This window comes from Amblyomma americanum, chromosome 2 (genome assembly GCF_052857255.1).
Source record: "Amblyomma americanum isolate KBUSLIRL-KWMA chromosome 2, ASM5285725v1, whole genome shotgun sequence".
Taxonomy (NCBI): Eukaryota; Metazoa; Arthropoda; class Arachnida; order Ixodida; family Ixodidae; genus Amblyomma; species Amblyomma americanum.
In genome coordinates this window covers 26,050,586-26,065,985 of record NC_135498.1, presented here as the reverse complement: position 1 = coordinate 26,065,985, position 15,400 = coordinate 26,050,586, and the positions used below count along the sequence as shown (strand labels likewise).

The following is a 15,400-nucleotide window of genomic DNA, read 5'->3' as shown; positions in this document are numbered from 1 at the left end:
AACATGAACTTGTGTATCTAAAACTTTCCGCGTAGCGTGTGTATACTTAGTGGCACTAGCAAGCCGCCGCTGGCCGACTTAATGTAATCAGAGCGCTAATGAGAAAGACAGCAGTGCACAGCAATGCGTCATCCCGCCAGTAACGAAAGATGAAGTAAAGAAAGCCTTAGAAGCAATGAAAAGGGGAAAAGCAGCTGGGGAGGATCAGGTAACAGCATATCTGTTGAAGGATGGAGGGGACATCGTGCTAGAAAAACTAGCCACCCTGTATACGCAATGCCTTATGACCTCGACTGTACCAGAAGCTTGGAAGAATGCAAACATTATCTTAATTCATAAGAAGGGAGACGCCAAGGACTTGAAAAATTACAGGCCGATCAGCTTACTATCCGTTGCCTACAAAGTATTTACTAAGGTAATCGCTAATAGAGTCAGGGCAACGTTAGACTTTAATCAACCAAATGATCAGGCAGGCTTTCGTAAAGGATATTCCACAATAGATCATATTCACATTATCAATCAGGTGATAGAGAAATGCGCAGAATATAACCAACCTCTATATATAGCTTTCATTGATTACGAGAAAGCATTCGACTCAGTGGAAACCTCAGCAGTCATACAGGCATTGCGTAATCAGGGGGTAGAAGAGCCTTATGTCAAAATACTGGAAGATATATATAGCAACTGCACAGCTACTATAGTCCTCCATAAAGTCAGCAATAAAATTCCAATAAGGAAGGGCGTCAGGCAAGGAGACACGATCTCGCCAATGCTGTTCACCGCATGTTTGCAGGAGGCATTTCGAGGCCTGAATTGGGAACAGTTCGGAATAAGAATAAATGGAGAATACCTAAATAATCTGAGATTTGCTGATGACATTGCCTTGCTGAGTCACTCAGGAGGTGAACTGCAAATCATGATCAACGAGTTAGACAGGCAGAGCAGATCGACGGGTCTAAAAATTAACATGCAGAAAACCAAGGTAATGTTCAACAGCCTAGCAAGGGAACAACAGTTCACAATTGCCAGCGAGAGCCTAGAAATTGTGCCGGAATACGTCTACTTAGGGCAGGTAGTGACAGCTGATCCGGATCATGAGAGGGAGATAACTAGAAGGATAAGAATGGGGTGGAGCGCATATGGAAAATTCTCGCAGATCATGAGTGGCAGTTTACCAATTTCCCTCAAGAGGAAAGTGTACAACAGCATAATATTACCGGTACTGACCTACGGGGCAGAAACGTGGAGGCTAACGAAAAGAGTTCAGCTTAAGTTAAGGACAACGCAGCGAGCCATGGAAAGGAAAATGATAGGTGTAACATTAAGAGATCGGAAGCGGGCAGAGTGGGTGAGGGAACAAACACGGGTTAATGACATCCTAGTCGAAATGAAGAGAAAGAAATGGACTTGGGCAGGGCATGTAATGCGAAGGCAAGATAACCGCTGGTCCTTAAGGGTAACGGAGTGGGTTCCAAGAGAAAGTAAGCGTAGCAGGGGGCGGCAGAAGGTTAGGTGGGCGGATGAGATTAAGAAGTTTGCAGGCAAAGGGTGGATGCAGCTGGCAAAGGATAGGGTTAATTGGAGAGACATGGGAGAGGCCTTTGCCCTGCAGTGGGTGTAGTCAGGCTGATGATGATGATGATGATGATGATGAACTTATTTAATGAACAAGTTCCCAGTTTATTGAAGCTGGCATCAACTGGTTCCATTTGTAATCAACTAGCTGGGGACTTGTACCCTAAACAAGTTTGACCAGTTAGGATTTTCACCTGAGTTTGCACCGCCTATTTCAAGTTTAATTTTTCCTTGGCAGTGAATAAAAACGTGAAGCAGGCCTTGAGTAGCCTGGTATTAGTTGCTGCGCATGATGGCTTTGCATACTGTACACTCACTTTCATGCTATGGTTTCCTACTTTCAGCTTGATGCTGTTGAACTCGACGATGAATTGTTCACGTTGTTCAAGAACAAGCTTACTGAAGTATTCAAGTATGCAGGTGTAAGTGCGATGTGTAATCTGGCCTTTGTTGAAGTGACTTGTGCTGTATGGTGAGTTCAAATCTTTAAAGACGTTCTGTCTTCGCAGGGAAACTTTTATCCAACCTTTGAACCTGAGGTCAAGGCCTTATTGAAAGCAGTTCTTTATGGCGTGAGTATACATTTTTCTCTTAAAGCCATCGCTAGAAATATAAGTTTTTGCCTGATACGTGGTCACAATGGTCTTGCGTTCATGTGCTTTACAAACTCTGAGACTGTTGTTTAATCCAGCATTACATTTATGCACATTGCAGAAGTAACCACAGAAATGTTGTTACCATGTGGCTGGAGCTGTCAGCCTGCATATTGATATAAATGTAATTTGGTTGTTTAGTTTGCTTCTTGTTTTTGATCAGTTCGGCTGCACCAACGAAAGAAGCAGGAAGTTTAACCTTTTTATCTTTTGTCATATGAGTGTTTCACCAGATTGGCTTCTGTTTAAGGGTTGATGTGGCTTTCAGCAAAAATGTTTTTATTTCTTGGTCTAGATCCCCAGCAGACCCTGCGTACATTATAATGCACATTCTACTTTTACAGAATTCTTTAAAAAATGCATCTCTCCTGCAGCTTAAGTGCCACTGCAAGTCAGAGAGCACGCATTGTGCTCCCACACCGTCAGCTTTTCAAGTGTTAAATGATAGGGACGTTCTGAGCAGCCTTCCAAGTTGGATTCGTCTAAAACAGATGTCTGTTTCAGCAGCCAAACAGCTCCCAAGTTGATCATGCTTTTCCTGGAGATTTCTTGTAATTGTTATTTAAATACACATTCTGCCGTTTATGTGTTTAACTAAATATAAGCCATAAAACATTTTTTCATGCTTATGTGGGCCCAGGGGCCTGTAGCAGAGCATAGAGAAAGCTCATAAGGAAGGAACTGTTGTACCTACAGCTTCCATGGTTTGTGTGTATACATTCACGGAACCGCCCATACTTCAGACATAGTGTATTAACACCGAGAGGCAGAACTTTTGCTCAAGTCTGACGAGATATGCATGAAATTTTTTGAGGAGGAGGAGGGAAAACTTTATTAAAAAACTCTGCTCTTATTCTTGAGTGGAGCTTTCAGTCCAGGGCTCCATGTGCCGCTGCGATCCTGCAGGCCCGCCAGAGCAGCTGTCGCTGGTCTTGCGGGTTCGTGCCGGTCAAAGCGGTAAATTTTTTTTTAGGATATTGGAAATAATTTTGTGATATACTATTACAAAATTTTACTGTTATATCTCCAGAAAATTGTTTCCTAATATGTATTTTTCCTCTGAATCTTGTGAAAAGGCTGCATAGATAAGAAAACGTGGCAGAAGGCTGGTTCAACATTCATTGAGTTCCTACTGATGTGCTACAGCTGATGTGCTATAGGGACGTTCTTAGAGAATTTTTTTCGCAAAGCGCAAATTTTGGTTCTGAATTTTTGCAATGCAATATTTGTTGAAATGTCTGGAGTGAGAAGGAAATTTCATGCAAGAAATCTAAAATTCACAAATTTGAAAAATAACAAATGCCTTAACCTGCCCTATGGTCTCAGGAGTGAAACAAAACAAACGAGGTCAGAATAGATAAACAGTCGCAAAGCAATCTGGTCCTCAAGGTTAGTGTCTAATCATAAAACCATAACGGAGAAAAAGCCCATTGTTCGAGCATTTCCCTGCAATGCAGAGCCTCCATGGTTCACCAACATTTTTTTTAGAGCATTTTCTGATCGATTTCAGTAATTAAACTTTAGGGCAGCATGAAAAAGAAAGCATACAAGTGACACAACAGTTTAAAAAAAAAACGGGTTTTTTTTTTTGGCCAGTTTTTGGGATTCAAAACCGCGTCCCCCAAGTAATTGGTACAGTTTACTTTTTGTCTGTGGTCATATCTGATCACTTGGCTGTCATTCATGCTTAATTATTTACTGTTAAGTACTTGATTTTATTTTTAATTATTAGCCTGCTTTGCAGCTTTTGTTCTTGTAGTTTTCATTGTAGTAGTATTTACCCCTGGTGAAGTAGGAACAGTTTTACAGCCATTTTAGCAAGGAACATGCCTTGCTCTACAAGTTTTAAAGACAAATTCTATATAGGAGCCCCCAGAACTGCACTGCTTTCCATTTCCAACACAAGAGCACCCATTCTCTAAAGTGGATACCTAGTTCAGGTGTCCACCTCTCCATCACTCATGGGAATAGGCAAAGCAGTGCAAACAACACGGATGATAGAATGCGACAACTCATGCACCGGCTTCAGGTCGTCTGTGTTCTTTGCGCTGCTTCGCCTATTCCTAATGAACCAACTAGCCCAAATCACCACTCTTCATCACACATGGCTGGGGAGTGGAGTATCTGGATCACATGGTATCAGATGAGGGGCTGTCTGTTTTCTATTGGGATGTGTTCAGTATATGGGCGTGCTTGCAGTGTGGAGCAGAAAAACAGTGCCTTCAGCGTGGCAGTGAATGAAACATGTCTAAAGTGGTGCACTGTACATCTCAAAGCAATAAATGAAAGGCATGTTTTCATTTATGCAGTGAATGTGATTTGAATGTCATATCTTTTGAGAAGAGGGCTGATACGGACAAGTTGGTACATGTTGACGGAAAGGATTTCATAGCAAAAAGCTGTAACAAAGGAACAAACTTTGAGGTTGATTTTCTCGGCTTTCATTTTTTCTGTGATTGCTATCACTCATCCCTTTGGCATTTCGTAACGTATGTCACTAGTATGATTTTGTTTTTTGCTCATGAATTCTGAGACATTAAGGAGTACAGTAAAGCTAGAGCTCGATATTTAAATGCTCACGTGCAATAGTTTTTTGAAGTTATTTATGTAGGAAACGTTCTCATGTTAATACACATCCTGAAGGTTTATTTACCTGAGCACTGGGCATCTAAAGAAAGAAGAAATAGCTTCATTGCACAGAACAGAGCTTTGTGAACATGCTGGCATAAAAAAAATGCACTTTCTCCTTAATTATTTAATGCTCCGAAGATGACGATGAAGGTTTTAGGTGTAATTACTCAACAACTATACCACCCAGCTTAAAATAAAATGGAGTTCTGAAATTAGCATATCTGCAAGTTATATATCTGGGCCAATTTGGTTGCATTTCATGGTTAAATAACGAAAATATCTTTAATTGCCATATCCCTTCTCAAATTAGGGTTTTCATTATTCTTTGCGTGAAATGACCAAAAACAAGCTCATGGAGCACTTGCAAGGTTGCCTGTAAAAATCAGTCAGATTAAAGCCACGAAATGGGAAATTTTAAAATTCAGTTGCGCTGCAACAAAATGCCACTCAGTTGCAAAATCAATGGCGGTGATAAAACGACAGATGCCTTTTAACACTCCAGTTTCTTCTTCGTCCCTTGTTTTTTTTGCGTGGTTTCAAGATGCATTCTACCAAGATTCTGAGCAGGGGGGTATTTTTAATGGTCTATGACGTCGATGCTATTTGCTCAAGAAAATCTTCCCAATATAGAACCATTGCATGAAAAAATAATGTTGTTTTAATTTATACATATTTGTGGTATTTTCATTTGCTGCAAATGAAAATTGAGGATGCTTAATGGACATAAAGGTGTTAAATACTGCTATGAGGTTGAAAAACCTGCAGCAAAATGGCACTTCGTTTTAATGGCTTTGCTTGTCAATGTAGGGTGTCTTCTCACTGTGATCTTGCTAGGTATTCGAAACCTGTGTCACTGTAGTCGAAACATGAGTGCTTGGGCACAAACCAGCACATTAGGGCAGCAGTTGTCTTGTAGGGACTTCCTGGAATGTTTGTGTTGGCTGTTTCGCCCGCTGTTTTTTGCAGTGAACCTTCAAATCATTAGTGTTGCATCTCTTATGTAACGGTGGCCTCATGGACCTCACTTCTGTGCCATATGCTGTGCCATATACTTTCAGTTCACTGTTTACGAGTGCGGAGCCACGGTTGGACAGAGGCTGCTGGGCCTGGGGTATTTTACAAATGGTACGAGTCTCGGACACATTACCAGGCAACAAACGTTGGCCCTCATCCTCCTTGGTGTCGGCCTGCCCTGGCTCCGGGAGCGAGGGCTCAGGCTCTTCCTCCAGCTTGCTCCTCCACAACAGCGTAACAAGGTGTGTAGACGGCCCGTTGAGGGGCAGCTGTGCCTGATGTTACATGCTCCATCTGCTTTGACGCTTCACATATCGCTTGCTCAATTCCCTGAAGGTCGCACTAATCACACCCCGACACCCAGTGCCTTTTTATCTTCAAAGCATTACTGTTTCTCATTTTAACAAATTTTTTATGTGCAGCCTGTGTGTTGTAGCACAGCTGCACCACCTGTACTATGGAAGAAGAAATAAAGTGAACACAGCCTGCGATGAGGTCCGACAGGGGGAGCAACGGTCACAAACTCAAACCTGGAAACAATTAACGGCTTCAGCGGCTTCTTTCACTCCCGTAGTGCAATCCGTAAGGTATAAAAAAAGGTCAGTCGGGAGCGACGGGAGGCAGTAGTCCCCGGGCTGCACGGAAGCGTTGGTCTTACCCCTCTCTTCCCGAGCTTGCCATGGACTGTCGGAGTTAGCGTTGCGGTACTGGTGCTCACCAGAAGCCCTCACTGATCCGATAGTTGCCGGTTGAGACAGTGTAGGTATCCCTTACTCGGACCTGCGGACTTAGCGTTGCGGCACTGGTTGCACGCCGGAAGCCCTTGTTACTTCCACGGCCCCCCGATCAGCTCCCCTAATCGTTCACGGCAGCGTCCCGCTGCGCTAGTATTTTATACCCCTGCTGTCGGACCCTCAAGCAAGGTGTTGGAATTAATCACCCCGGTTCGGTTCTCTGAATTCTACAACTCCGTCGCAACCAAGGGTCTTCCCTTCCTACTCGCGACAGTGTTGTGAGCTCCACTTTCAGTGTGCTTATGGATTCACTGTTGTCCAGAGATAATAGGGTTTGGTCACCTAGCTATTTCAATGCAGTTTGGAGCTGCCATGTGCATTTCAGAACACTGGATCCACTTGAGTGCACCCTGGTCACCATTATGTGGTGACTGGAGGCAGGTCAAGGGAGGGAGCAGAGACTGACTGTTGACGTGACACAGATAGAAAACCAAGAATGAGGACCTTTTACACATGAAGCAAAGGGTCTGTGTGTGTATAGGGGGAATTGCACGATGCGCAAGGTATTAGACACCGGTCAGTTCACAAGTACACTAAAACAGAAACTCACAATTCAAGGCAATTGCATCGTGGAATTTTTCGAACCCCATGCATTTGATGAGATTCACTATGATCATACGAATGTGGAATTGGGGGCGAGGGGGGCAGTGGCCCCCTAATAGACATGGTGAACAGGGTGCAGGTTTTCTACCATAATACTATGTGATTGCAAGCCGATGAAAGTAGGACGACATGGCGAATGGCAATGGCATGATTCAATGGCTGCGGGCCTAGTGCGAGCGCTCCTGCCCGTGCCACTTCCCGCTTCATCGTCTTCTAGTCCGTGATATGACCCAGCCCCACCAAGTGATCATCCTAATCGCGAATTAGAAGAAAGGCGTTGACTACATGAAGCACGACATGACAGTAGGTGTGAAGGAATGGTTGACTGGAGAAAGGGAGAAGGTGAAGGGCTTGCTACTAAGGTGGATGAAAGGATGAATGGATGAACGCTGACCCACGATGCGTCTGGTCCAAGCCAACGGCCGAGGCTCGTGGGTGCACCAAACGGCATGGGCAGGGGATTGTGTGCTTACGTGTCTCGGATCGGTGGGGTCGTAGAGTCTCATCAAGGCATCGTCATCAGTTCGTCATATGTTCTGTTCGGGGCGGGGGACGGGGCTGGGGTGAATGGCGAGGTCAGTTCTGGTCAGGCAGGCTGGGGCACAGCAGGGTGGTGCAGAGCTGGGTGGTGCAGACCAGCAACACACAGCCGACGACCACAGTAGACACAGGACGTTGAAGCTCCAGAACGCCAAAGCTCCAGGACTGGGATGGCAATGATTCCCCATACCTCACACCAGATGTTACATGACGGCAATCCGATGAAAACAGGACGACATGATGGGTGGTGATGGCATGATTTAATGGCTGCTGGTCTAATGCAAGCACTCCTGCCCACGCCACTGCCCGCTTCGTCATCTTCTAGTTCATGACAATATTGCTCCCTGCTACTCAATGACATGAACGGGCGTTACCATGAATACCCCCCCCTTATTGAGAGACCTGTGAATGCCTATGACTATGATAGATTACTCTATTTTTCACTAGAACCCATTTCGTTTCTCAGACTTAAAAGACATCAGTTCAGGTTTCTCACTTCAGATCCAAATAGAGATTTCACCTCCTAACTCGTAACCTGTAACATTGAATTCATATACACACTGGAGACCGTTGCTTTGTTTCTGGGGTAAAAGAAATTGTTTTAAAAGTGAGGAGATTGTAGATATGGCTATGTAAAAGCTGGCTTCAAATGCAGAGATTTGACTGTTTCTCCCACGTTCGTAGTTTTAGTGGTGGGCTAGCAGCCATCTATATTTCAGTGTTTACCTTCTTTGTAACCACTGGCGCAGTATTTCATCACCAAAAAGTGATGCGTTTAGCTATTATAGCCCTTTGTAAACACTCATAATGCAGGTGGTGCCGTTTGGCATGATTTCCTCGTGCCACAAAAACACCAGGTAGCATGGGCGAGTTGGCAGGCTAGTTGGTTCTGTATGGCGAATGTATAGCACAAGACTTAACGAGAAGGGACAGAAACAGTGAAAGAGACCTGTGTATCTCTTTCATCGTTGCTGTCCCTTGTCTTTGTGCCTTGCGCTGTACATTCACCAACCAGATAGCGTGTTGGGCTGTAGACAGCTTGGCCCAACATATTTATTTTGCTCTGTAGTTTCTTTTGAATCTCTAAACTGTTTCTGTTTACGTGGTGCATAACTTGCTTTATGCCTTGATAAAGTGGTCAATCTGAGGCCTACAGTTTGGGTAACTACCACTGATATTCATTACCTTGTGGTCGCCAATGTACATTAAAAAAAAAAGTACGAGCACTGCTCTTCGACTTCTGTGGCACAGTCGAACAAGTAGTAGCAGCTTAGTTTTCGTAATGCGTCATGTCTAAACTGAAAGCTGTCGGTCTGTATTTCATGCATTTCTCCTGCCCTTTCCTTCAGATTTTCTTGATGGAGGGACTTTGAATTTTCCTCCTGCAAACAACTGCTTTTTTTTTTGCCAGAGTATTACCCACAAAGTAGCATATTATATTCTACATTACTTGTGAAGGGATTTGAAGTGTGACAGGGATTTCAAACTGTTCTCTGGAATCATTGCACTGCTCTGTTGCTCCCCAGCCAAGTAGTGAATTTGGCAGTTGGTGATACATGCTGGGCAGAGGTGCAACCGGTTCAAAGAGCACCTGATTTGATGGATGGGTGAGTTGCATTGTTGATGCCAGCAGGTAGCATCACCTTTTGAAGTGTAACACTGCCATTATTGTTTACAGGAAAAAGAAAATACACTTGCTGTTATCAGCATTAGATTATAAGTCTCAGTGCAGCAAGTCCAACTTGTCTCTTTTATACCGTGAATAGTGGTTGGACTGTTTGGTTTTTATTCTTGAAAACTTAATGGACTTTTTTTGGTATTTTATTTTAAAATGTAACTTTCGTTTTTTTCTCAGTGAAATATGTGGCATCTCTGTGTGGTTGAAAACCATGTAGAGTTTATCTTGGCCTTTTTGCTAAAACGAGCAGTGAAGGTACCACTAATTGCCGCACAAATACTTGTATTTAAAGCTGTCAGTGGCGAAGGAAATTCTGTCACCCTAGCAAAAAGTAAAAATGAAGGAGCTAAGTGATCGAGCAATGAGTCAACAGCATAAGTGAACTTTATCACTTTCTCAGTCTCATGAAAACTGTCATGTTCTAATTGCAATGGGCTTTACGAGAGGGCTGCACATTAGAGCTCCACTTGTTGACAGCAGTGCTGCATGCTATGCATGTTATTACTTTAACAGTGGCTTCTTGAGGCTACAAACATGTTGTCAGTGTTCTGGCGTGCCATGAAAAAACTTTCTTAACCAAGCAATGGCCCTAATTGGGAGATGGCAGTCTGTGAGCAGACATCGCGGCACATGCTGGTGGCACTTGGCGAGAAGGCGAAGCATCCCTTTCTACACTGGCCTGTTTGAGGTTGTGGATCAGTGCTTCAAACTGTGCAGCTGCAGTATTTAATACTACAGATAGCATTGTCTCACTGCATCCCTGGCTTTGGCACTTTCTAAATTTTCTCCTCAGGCACTGTGTACTCGTACTCTACGGCAGCAAGATAGTGATCTTTTAATTTAAAACTTAATTTAAGAAAAATGAATTTGCCATACGTTTATCAGTGTTTTATGGTGTGAACCAAAAGCATTGTGATACGTATGCTTTCCTTGTCTATTTGTTTCACAGAAAATCTTTTTGCACCAAACATGCATGTAATGCTTCCCAACTTCAAGGAGGATAGTCACTAATTGCAAATTTACTATCTCATGTTTTTCCACGGTGCTCTATAACTTTCCAAATGCTTGACTTTGTTGACTTTGTAGAGAGCTCCTTTATGTCTTTGGTTACTGGCTGTCTTTTCAAGTGATCACTCTCAGCAACACTTGCACTTCAACAAAATGCGGAAGTTGTGTGCAGCGTTCTGCAACTTTATCGTAGCAACTTTGAAAAATTCCCCTGCCTGAACCAGATGCTAATTTCTGGTGAAACTGCCCACAAAGCTCGCGTATTGGGGTAAATTTTGCCTCATACCAAGTTTGACACTGATACTTACGTAGTTTGGTCGTGGTTGATGCGAAACCAGAATCGTCTGCTAGGAGGTCAAGGGAGTGAAAGCCGAAAACAGAGTTTCCGCCTGAGGGCAGTGGTGGAACTATATGTGTTGTTTGCGGAGGGAGGTTGCACGATGCAAAAGGCACTGAGCCGAACATTGCTAGGTGTGCGGATCCTATGATGCCGTCACCACCGCCCTACATGAAAACCCGGCATCGGCGTCTTTCGGTTCCTCGATTGCGGCGCAGACGATTATGGGTTTACATCATGCACTGCTGAACCAGGGAAGCAGCATTGCCAAACTTGGTTTGAGACAAAATTTACGTCAGTACACAACCTTCATGCATGGTTTCTCCACAAACAAGCCTCTAATTGGGGTGGTAGAATTTTTCAATGTGGCTATTATAAAGTAGTAGAGCGCTGTATGTCTTCAAGTACCTTCTGTGGCATTCCGTTGCACAACACACATTGAATGCAACCTCTTGCTCATACTGATTCAACATTCAGCCTCAGAACTGGCTTTTCTTTTAAAGGGGCTCTGAAACACCTTCCGAGGAGAGGACATCAACTTGCTCAATTACTTCATTGTGTTGTCATGGACTTCTGAGCCAAATAGTACACTTCTACAAGCAGCACTGAACCCACAATCACGCACGAAAGTTGGCGAGCCCTTCCCGGCGACTTTTTCATTCTCGCACCCTCCTCTGCCGCTCGCATCTACATATACATGTTGAGAGATGGCTATTGGTTAGATTCTTTCAGACGTCAGGCAGCTACCAAGGCCGCGGCCAATAAGCCGCGTAGCTCTGGTGGGTCAGGAAGCTCTCCCCGGAGGTGGGGCCGGCGGAGGAGCGCTGACCTTCCAGCGTGCTAAATGTGACGAGAGGACAGGGAAAGGCGCGAAGACGCTGAAATTCAAATTTTGACAACAGATAAATCAGCTTCTACAAAGCGCATTAGAAAATTTCTTGCTAGACAGTATTCGTGAAGCGGCTTGCTTTAACATCCCAGGCATACCGCAACTTTATTAGAGCCCCTTTTCAAAGTCCCTTTATTACTTCTGTAAGGGTGCATTAAGTGTATTCGTAAAGAAAGCATTGATTTTATAAATTCTAGTCCAATAGCATGCATAGTTCAGAAGGAGGCCATTGTTTAACTTTGTAGAGAGGAAATTTTGGTTGGACGTTTTCATCTCCTCCTTCGTGTAGATACTCTCATTGTCCATGTGAGGCTGAATTGATATCTTGGGAACCATGATCACTCACACTTTTATTTCACTTTGTCTTGTTTAATGCTTCGGCATGCATTTAATCTTTCATATTGATGCTAATCTTTGTATTGTTTGTTCATTCTTCAAAGGTGCCGACACGCTACTTTATCGCTTTATTTAAATAGAGATGCAAGACACGTCCAGATTTATTTTGATTGATCATATCCAGGTGGAGGCGATTCTAGGCTCTTCCAGACTGTTGTAGTAACTTTGCACGCCGTATCCAAAAGTTCGCTATCAGCTTTAAACTAGGCACAGCCGAGATCGGTGGGCATTCTGGTTAACAACCGCCGAGCACGCTTGTTGCTCTCACCGCCACTGAGTCGTTCAGTCCGTTGTAAGCACAGGTCAGCCCAATAAACAGTTTTATTTTTTGGAAGAACTTTTCGTTGTCTTTATAACTGCCTGGACTGCTGTCATGACTACGTGGCAGTATTTTTTTTTTTCTACCCCGCAGCTTATGCTAACGTTCAAGGGACACCAAGGACAAGCTGAAGTTGACGTGTGTGTCAACAAAATACCGCATTCGAACGACTGAGTTGCTACTTTTACTGAAAGCGTACCTACTTTAAGCTAGAAAAGGCCAAAAAATTAAATTCAGGTGTTTACATCACTGGCTGATATCACAAGTTAGCTGTGGTGCATCGACACAGTTCCTTGAAAGCAGATCCCCAGGGCTAGGCAGTGCCGCCATTCACTTCAAAACTGCAGTCGTGGAGTCCTTTTCAGTGTAGATGTCATGATTTTGAATGAATAGGCGGGAAGATTTTTAAAGTCAATTTTTTTCTGCAGTAAATGTGTCTCTTGCTGCCTGACAAGCATCAACACAGCCAAAAAGAGCCCTACATTCAGCTTTACTAAAAAGAGAAATTGGGTGGAGCTATCCTCATTTTTCCTTTAATCACAGGCGTTTCTCAAGAAAGATGTGGACACAGCTTGACAGAACCAAGGGGCGTGTCTCTGGCAGACATTGAAGAGATTTCCATGGAAAGGATCGCTCTCAAATACAGCCCTACCATTCAAAGCTCTTGGGGCATAGTTGGCAGCTCTGCAGGGTATGGCTTTTTGCTTGGGACTGCATTTTCGTATGTTGGATAACAATGTATGCTGCTTTTACCTCTTTGCACTGCTGAGCTGTTGTCGCAAACTGGTGCGATGGCAGCGCAGCAACTGATGTTATACAGGGTGTGTAGAGCATTTGGAGCTTTTCCTCGGAAAGCTTCATTCACATACCTACTATTTTACTGCTGTTGCTGGAGGCTGACACTGCTGAGTGGTTAAATTTAACAGTCCTATTGTAGAGATGGTCAAAAGACCAATGCGTGGATGTTTGGCTGTCCCCACTGAGATGTGCATCTTCTTCCCTTGACCTTTCCTCTTTGGGTTTATGCAGGTGGAGCGTGGAATCAGTCTTACGGAAACGGCCATTCGTGTGGCCTCCGTTATCAACTTTGTGCTGTTCCTTGTTCGTGGGCGCTATTGCTCACTGGGCAACAGGATTGTTGGCGTTGTCAGTGGCCACGCTGCAAGGCCCATGCTGCGGGAGGTAAGCATGCGGCTATCACAGAGATGAGTGGATGGGGACAAAAAAATTGGCAGTGGCTTAGCATTGGTTAAACCTGGAGTGACACGATAGCTACAGCTGGCCGAGTGGAACTTGGTCACGTGACCAACCACGTGGCGAACCACGTGATCAGGCACGGCGCCGCGCTGCTGGCAGCTGCTCCGCACCACGTGACAACGTGGCGGCGCCGCCACGCTGAAGGCTCTAAATGCTACCGTAATGTAGCTATCGCTACAAAATCTGGAATCTTGGGAAGAACAGCTTAGGCTGCATACAAGAGGTCAAATATAGACAATTTCATCGGACGAGAAGGATATCAAAATGCCCCCTCTCCGGGTTGTTGCAAACCAATTCTGCTTCCGATTCTACCCGACTAAGTTGGGGTGCACACAACAGCCCAGCGAGCAATGTGACGACGCCCAGAAAGACCTTAGTGGAAAGATTTACAGCAATGCTTGAGCTTGATCTGAGCAGACATGTCTTTGACTCCTGCTTAATACATCTGGCTGAATATTGTGTTGCCTTTCTTTAGTCAATTTCTTTTCATGAGAAGAAAAAGCCTGAAAAAATCATGAGTTCAGTGCAGTGATAAAAAGGCTAGAATAGCGATGGCACTGCCTCGTATGTGATCTGTGAACGTTAAGCGGTTTAGACTTGTTCTCTGTAGTGAAAATTGTCTGTCATTTATTGCAGTTGCTAAATAATGAATCTCCTGTTGGCACTTTGCTTTGTTTTTGCATAGTACAGATGGTGCATTGCATGCGTGGTTTGCTACAAGAAATCTCTGTCTTCATGAGTTCACAGCCTTTTGTGACAAAAAAGCAACAGTGGAAAATACGTGATTTTAGCGCTATATTTTTTATGCACCGAATTTTACCAATGGATAAGGAAGCAATACAATTAAAAATTTTTTTTTTTTTTTAATTTCTCAGGCGATTGTATCATTTTACTCCCGGCTGCTAATAGCAGTGTCACAGTTATCCATTGCTTTTTGACAGGCAGGTGTAAATGATGCTTTTGGGGTGGGGAGGCTACTTTTGTGCCTCCTGTATTTTCCTATGTCTTATGTATGTTATTAAAACAATTCAGAGCACTGAAAAAGGGTTATGTAATGATACGTGTAGATAGAGTCAACAAAACTCAAGAAGCACATGTGATTGTTTTATGTGTGTGTGAACGAGTTGAGGAATTGAAGCGAAGTTGGTAGGGAGCACCGCTTTACAGCAAGTGGTCACTTTGAATACTCAGCAACACCTCTCTGGAACAAAATACAATTCTGTGTCTTTTTCCTGTACAGCAGCTACATTCAAGGGTCTGACAACTTAGTTTTAGGGACCCCTACTTTTTTTTGGCACAGAGGAAAGCTTGGTGTCCAGAGTGTACCATATCTCACAGTGGTTGCATTATAAATGTTATAGAAGATTTTCAAGAACTTTGGGTTACTCACCGCACTTGTTTTTATGTGTCCCAATCCTGGAATCACTGACAAATAAGCATGGTAGCAATCGGGAACCACCAAAAGTGACAAACTAAATAAAAAAATGTGCAGCCAGCCACAAGAATGCAATTTAGCATTGAGCAGTGTGATTGTAGTCTCTGTGCATGCCTTCAAGCCTGTTGCATTACTCGTTTGTGAATAAACAAATGTTTGTAGCACCTCTTACAAGTGCTACTCTTTTACACTAGGAAGAAAGTGTGAACACTAACAAAATTTAACAAACAATCCGTGTTAGGATGAACGCAATACATTTAAAGAGACAGTC

The 15,400-nt window shown here is 43.7% G+C and overlaps 1 protein-coding gene across 5 annotated transcripts in view; it reads left to right on the top strand.

The window, feature by feature from the left end:
* The window catches only part of Pex2 (peroxisomal biogenesis factor 2), a 32,180-nt gene that overhangs the window by 760 nt on the left and 16,020 nt on the right, over positions 1-15,400 (top strand). For all 5 annotated transcript variants that reach the window (XM_077653567.1, XM_077653570.1, XM_077653569.1 and 2 more), the window contains 4 exons: positions 1,920-1,997; positions 2,085-2,147; positions 5,918-6,115; positions 13,467-13,619. In XM_077653567.1, coding sequence (XP_077509693.1) covers positions 1,920-1,997; positions 2,085-2,147; positions 5,918-6,115; positions 13,467-13,619 — 492 coding nt within the window. The remainder of the gene's footprint in view (positions 1-1,919; positions 1,998-2,084; positions 2,148-5,917; positions 6,116-13,466; positions 13,620-15,400) is intronic.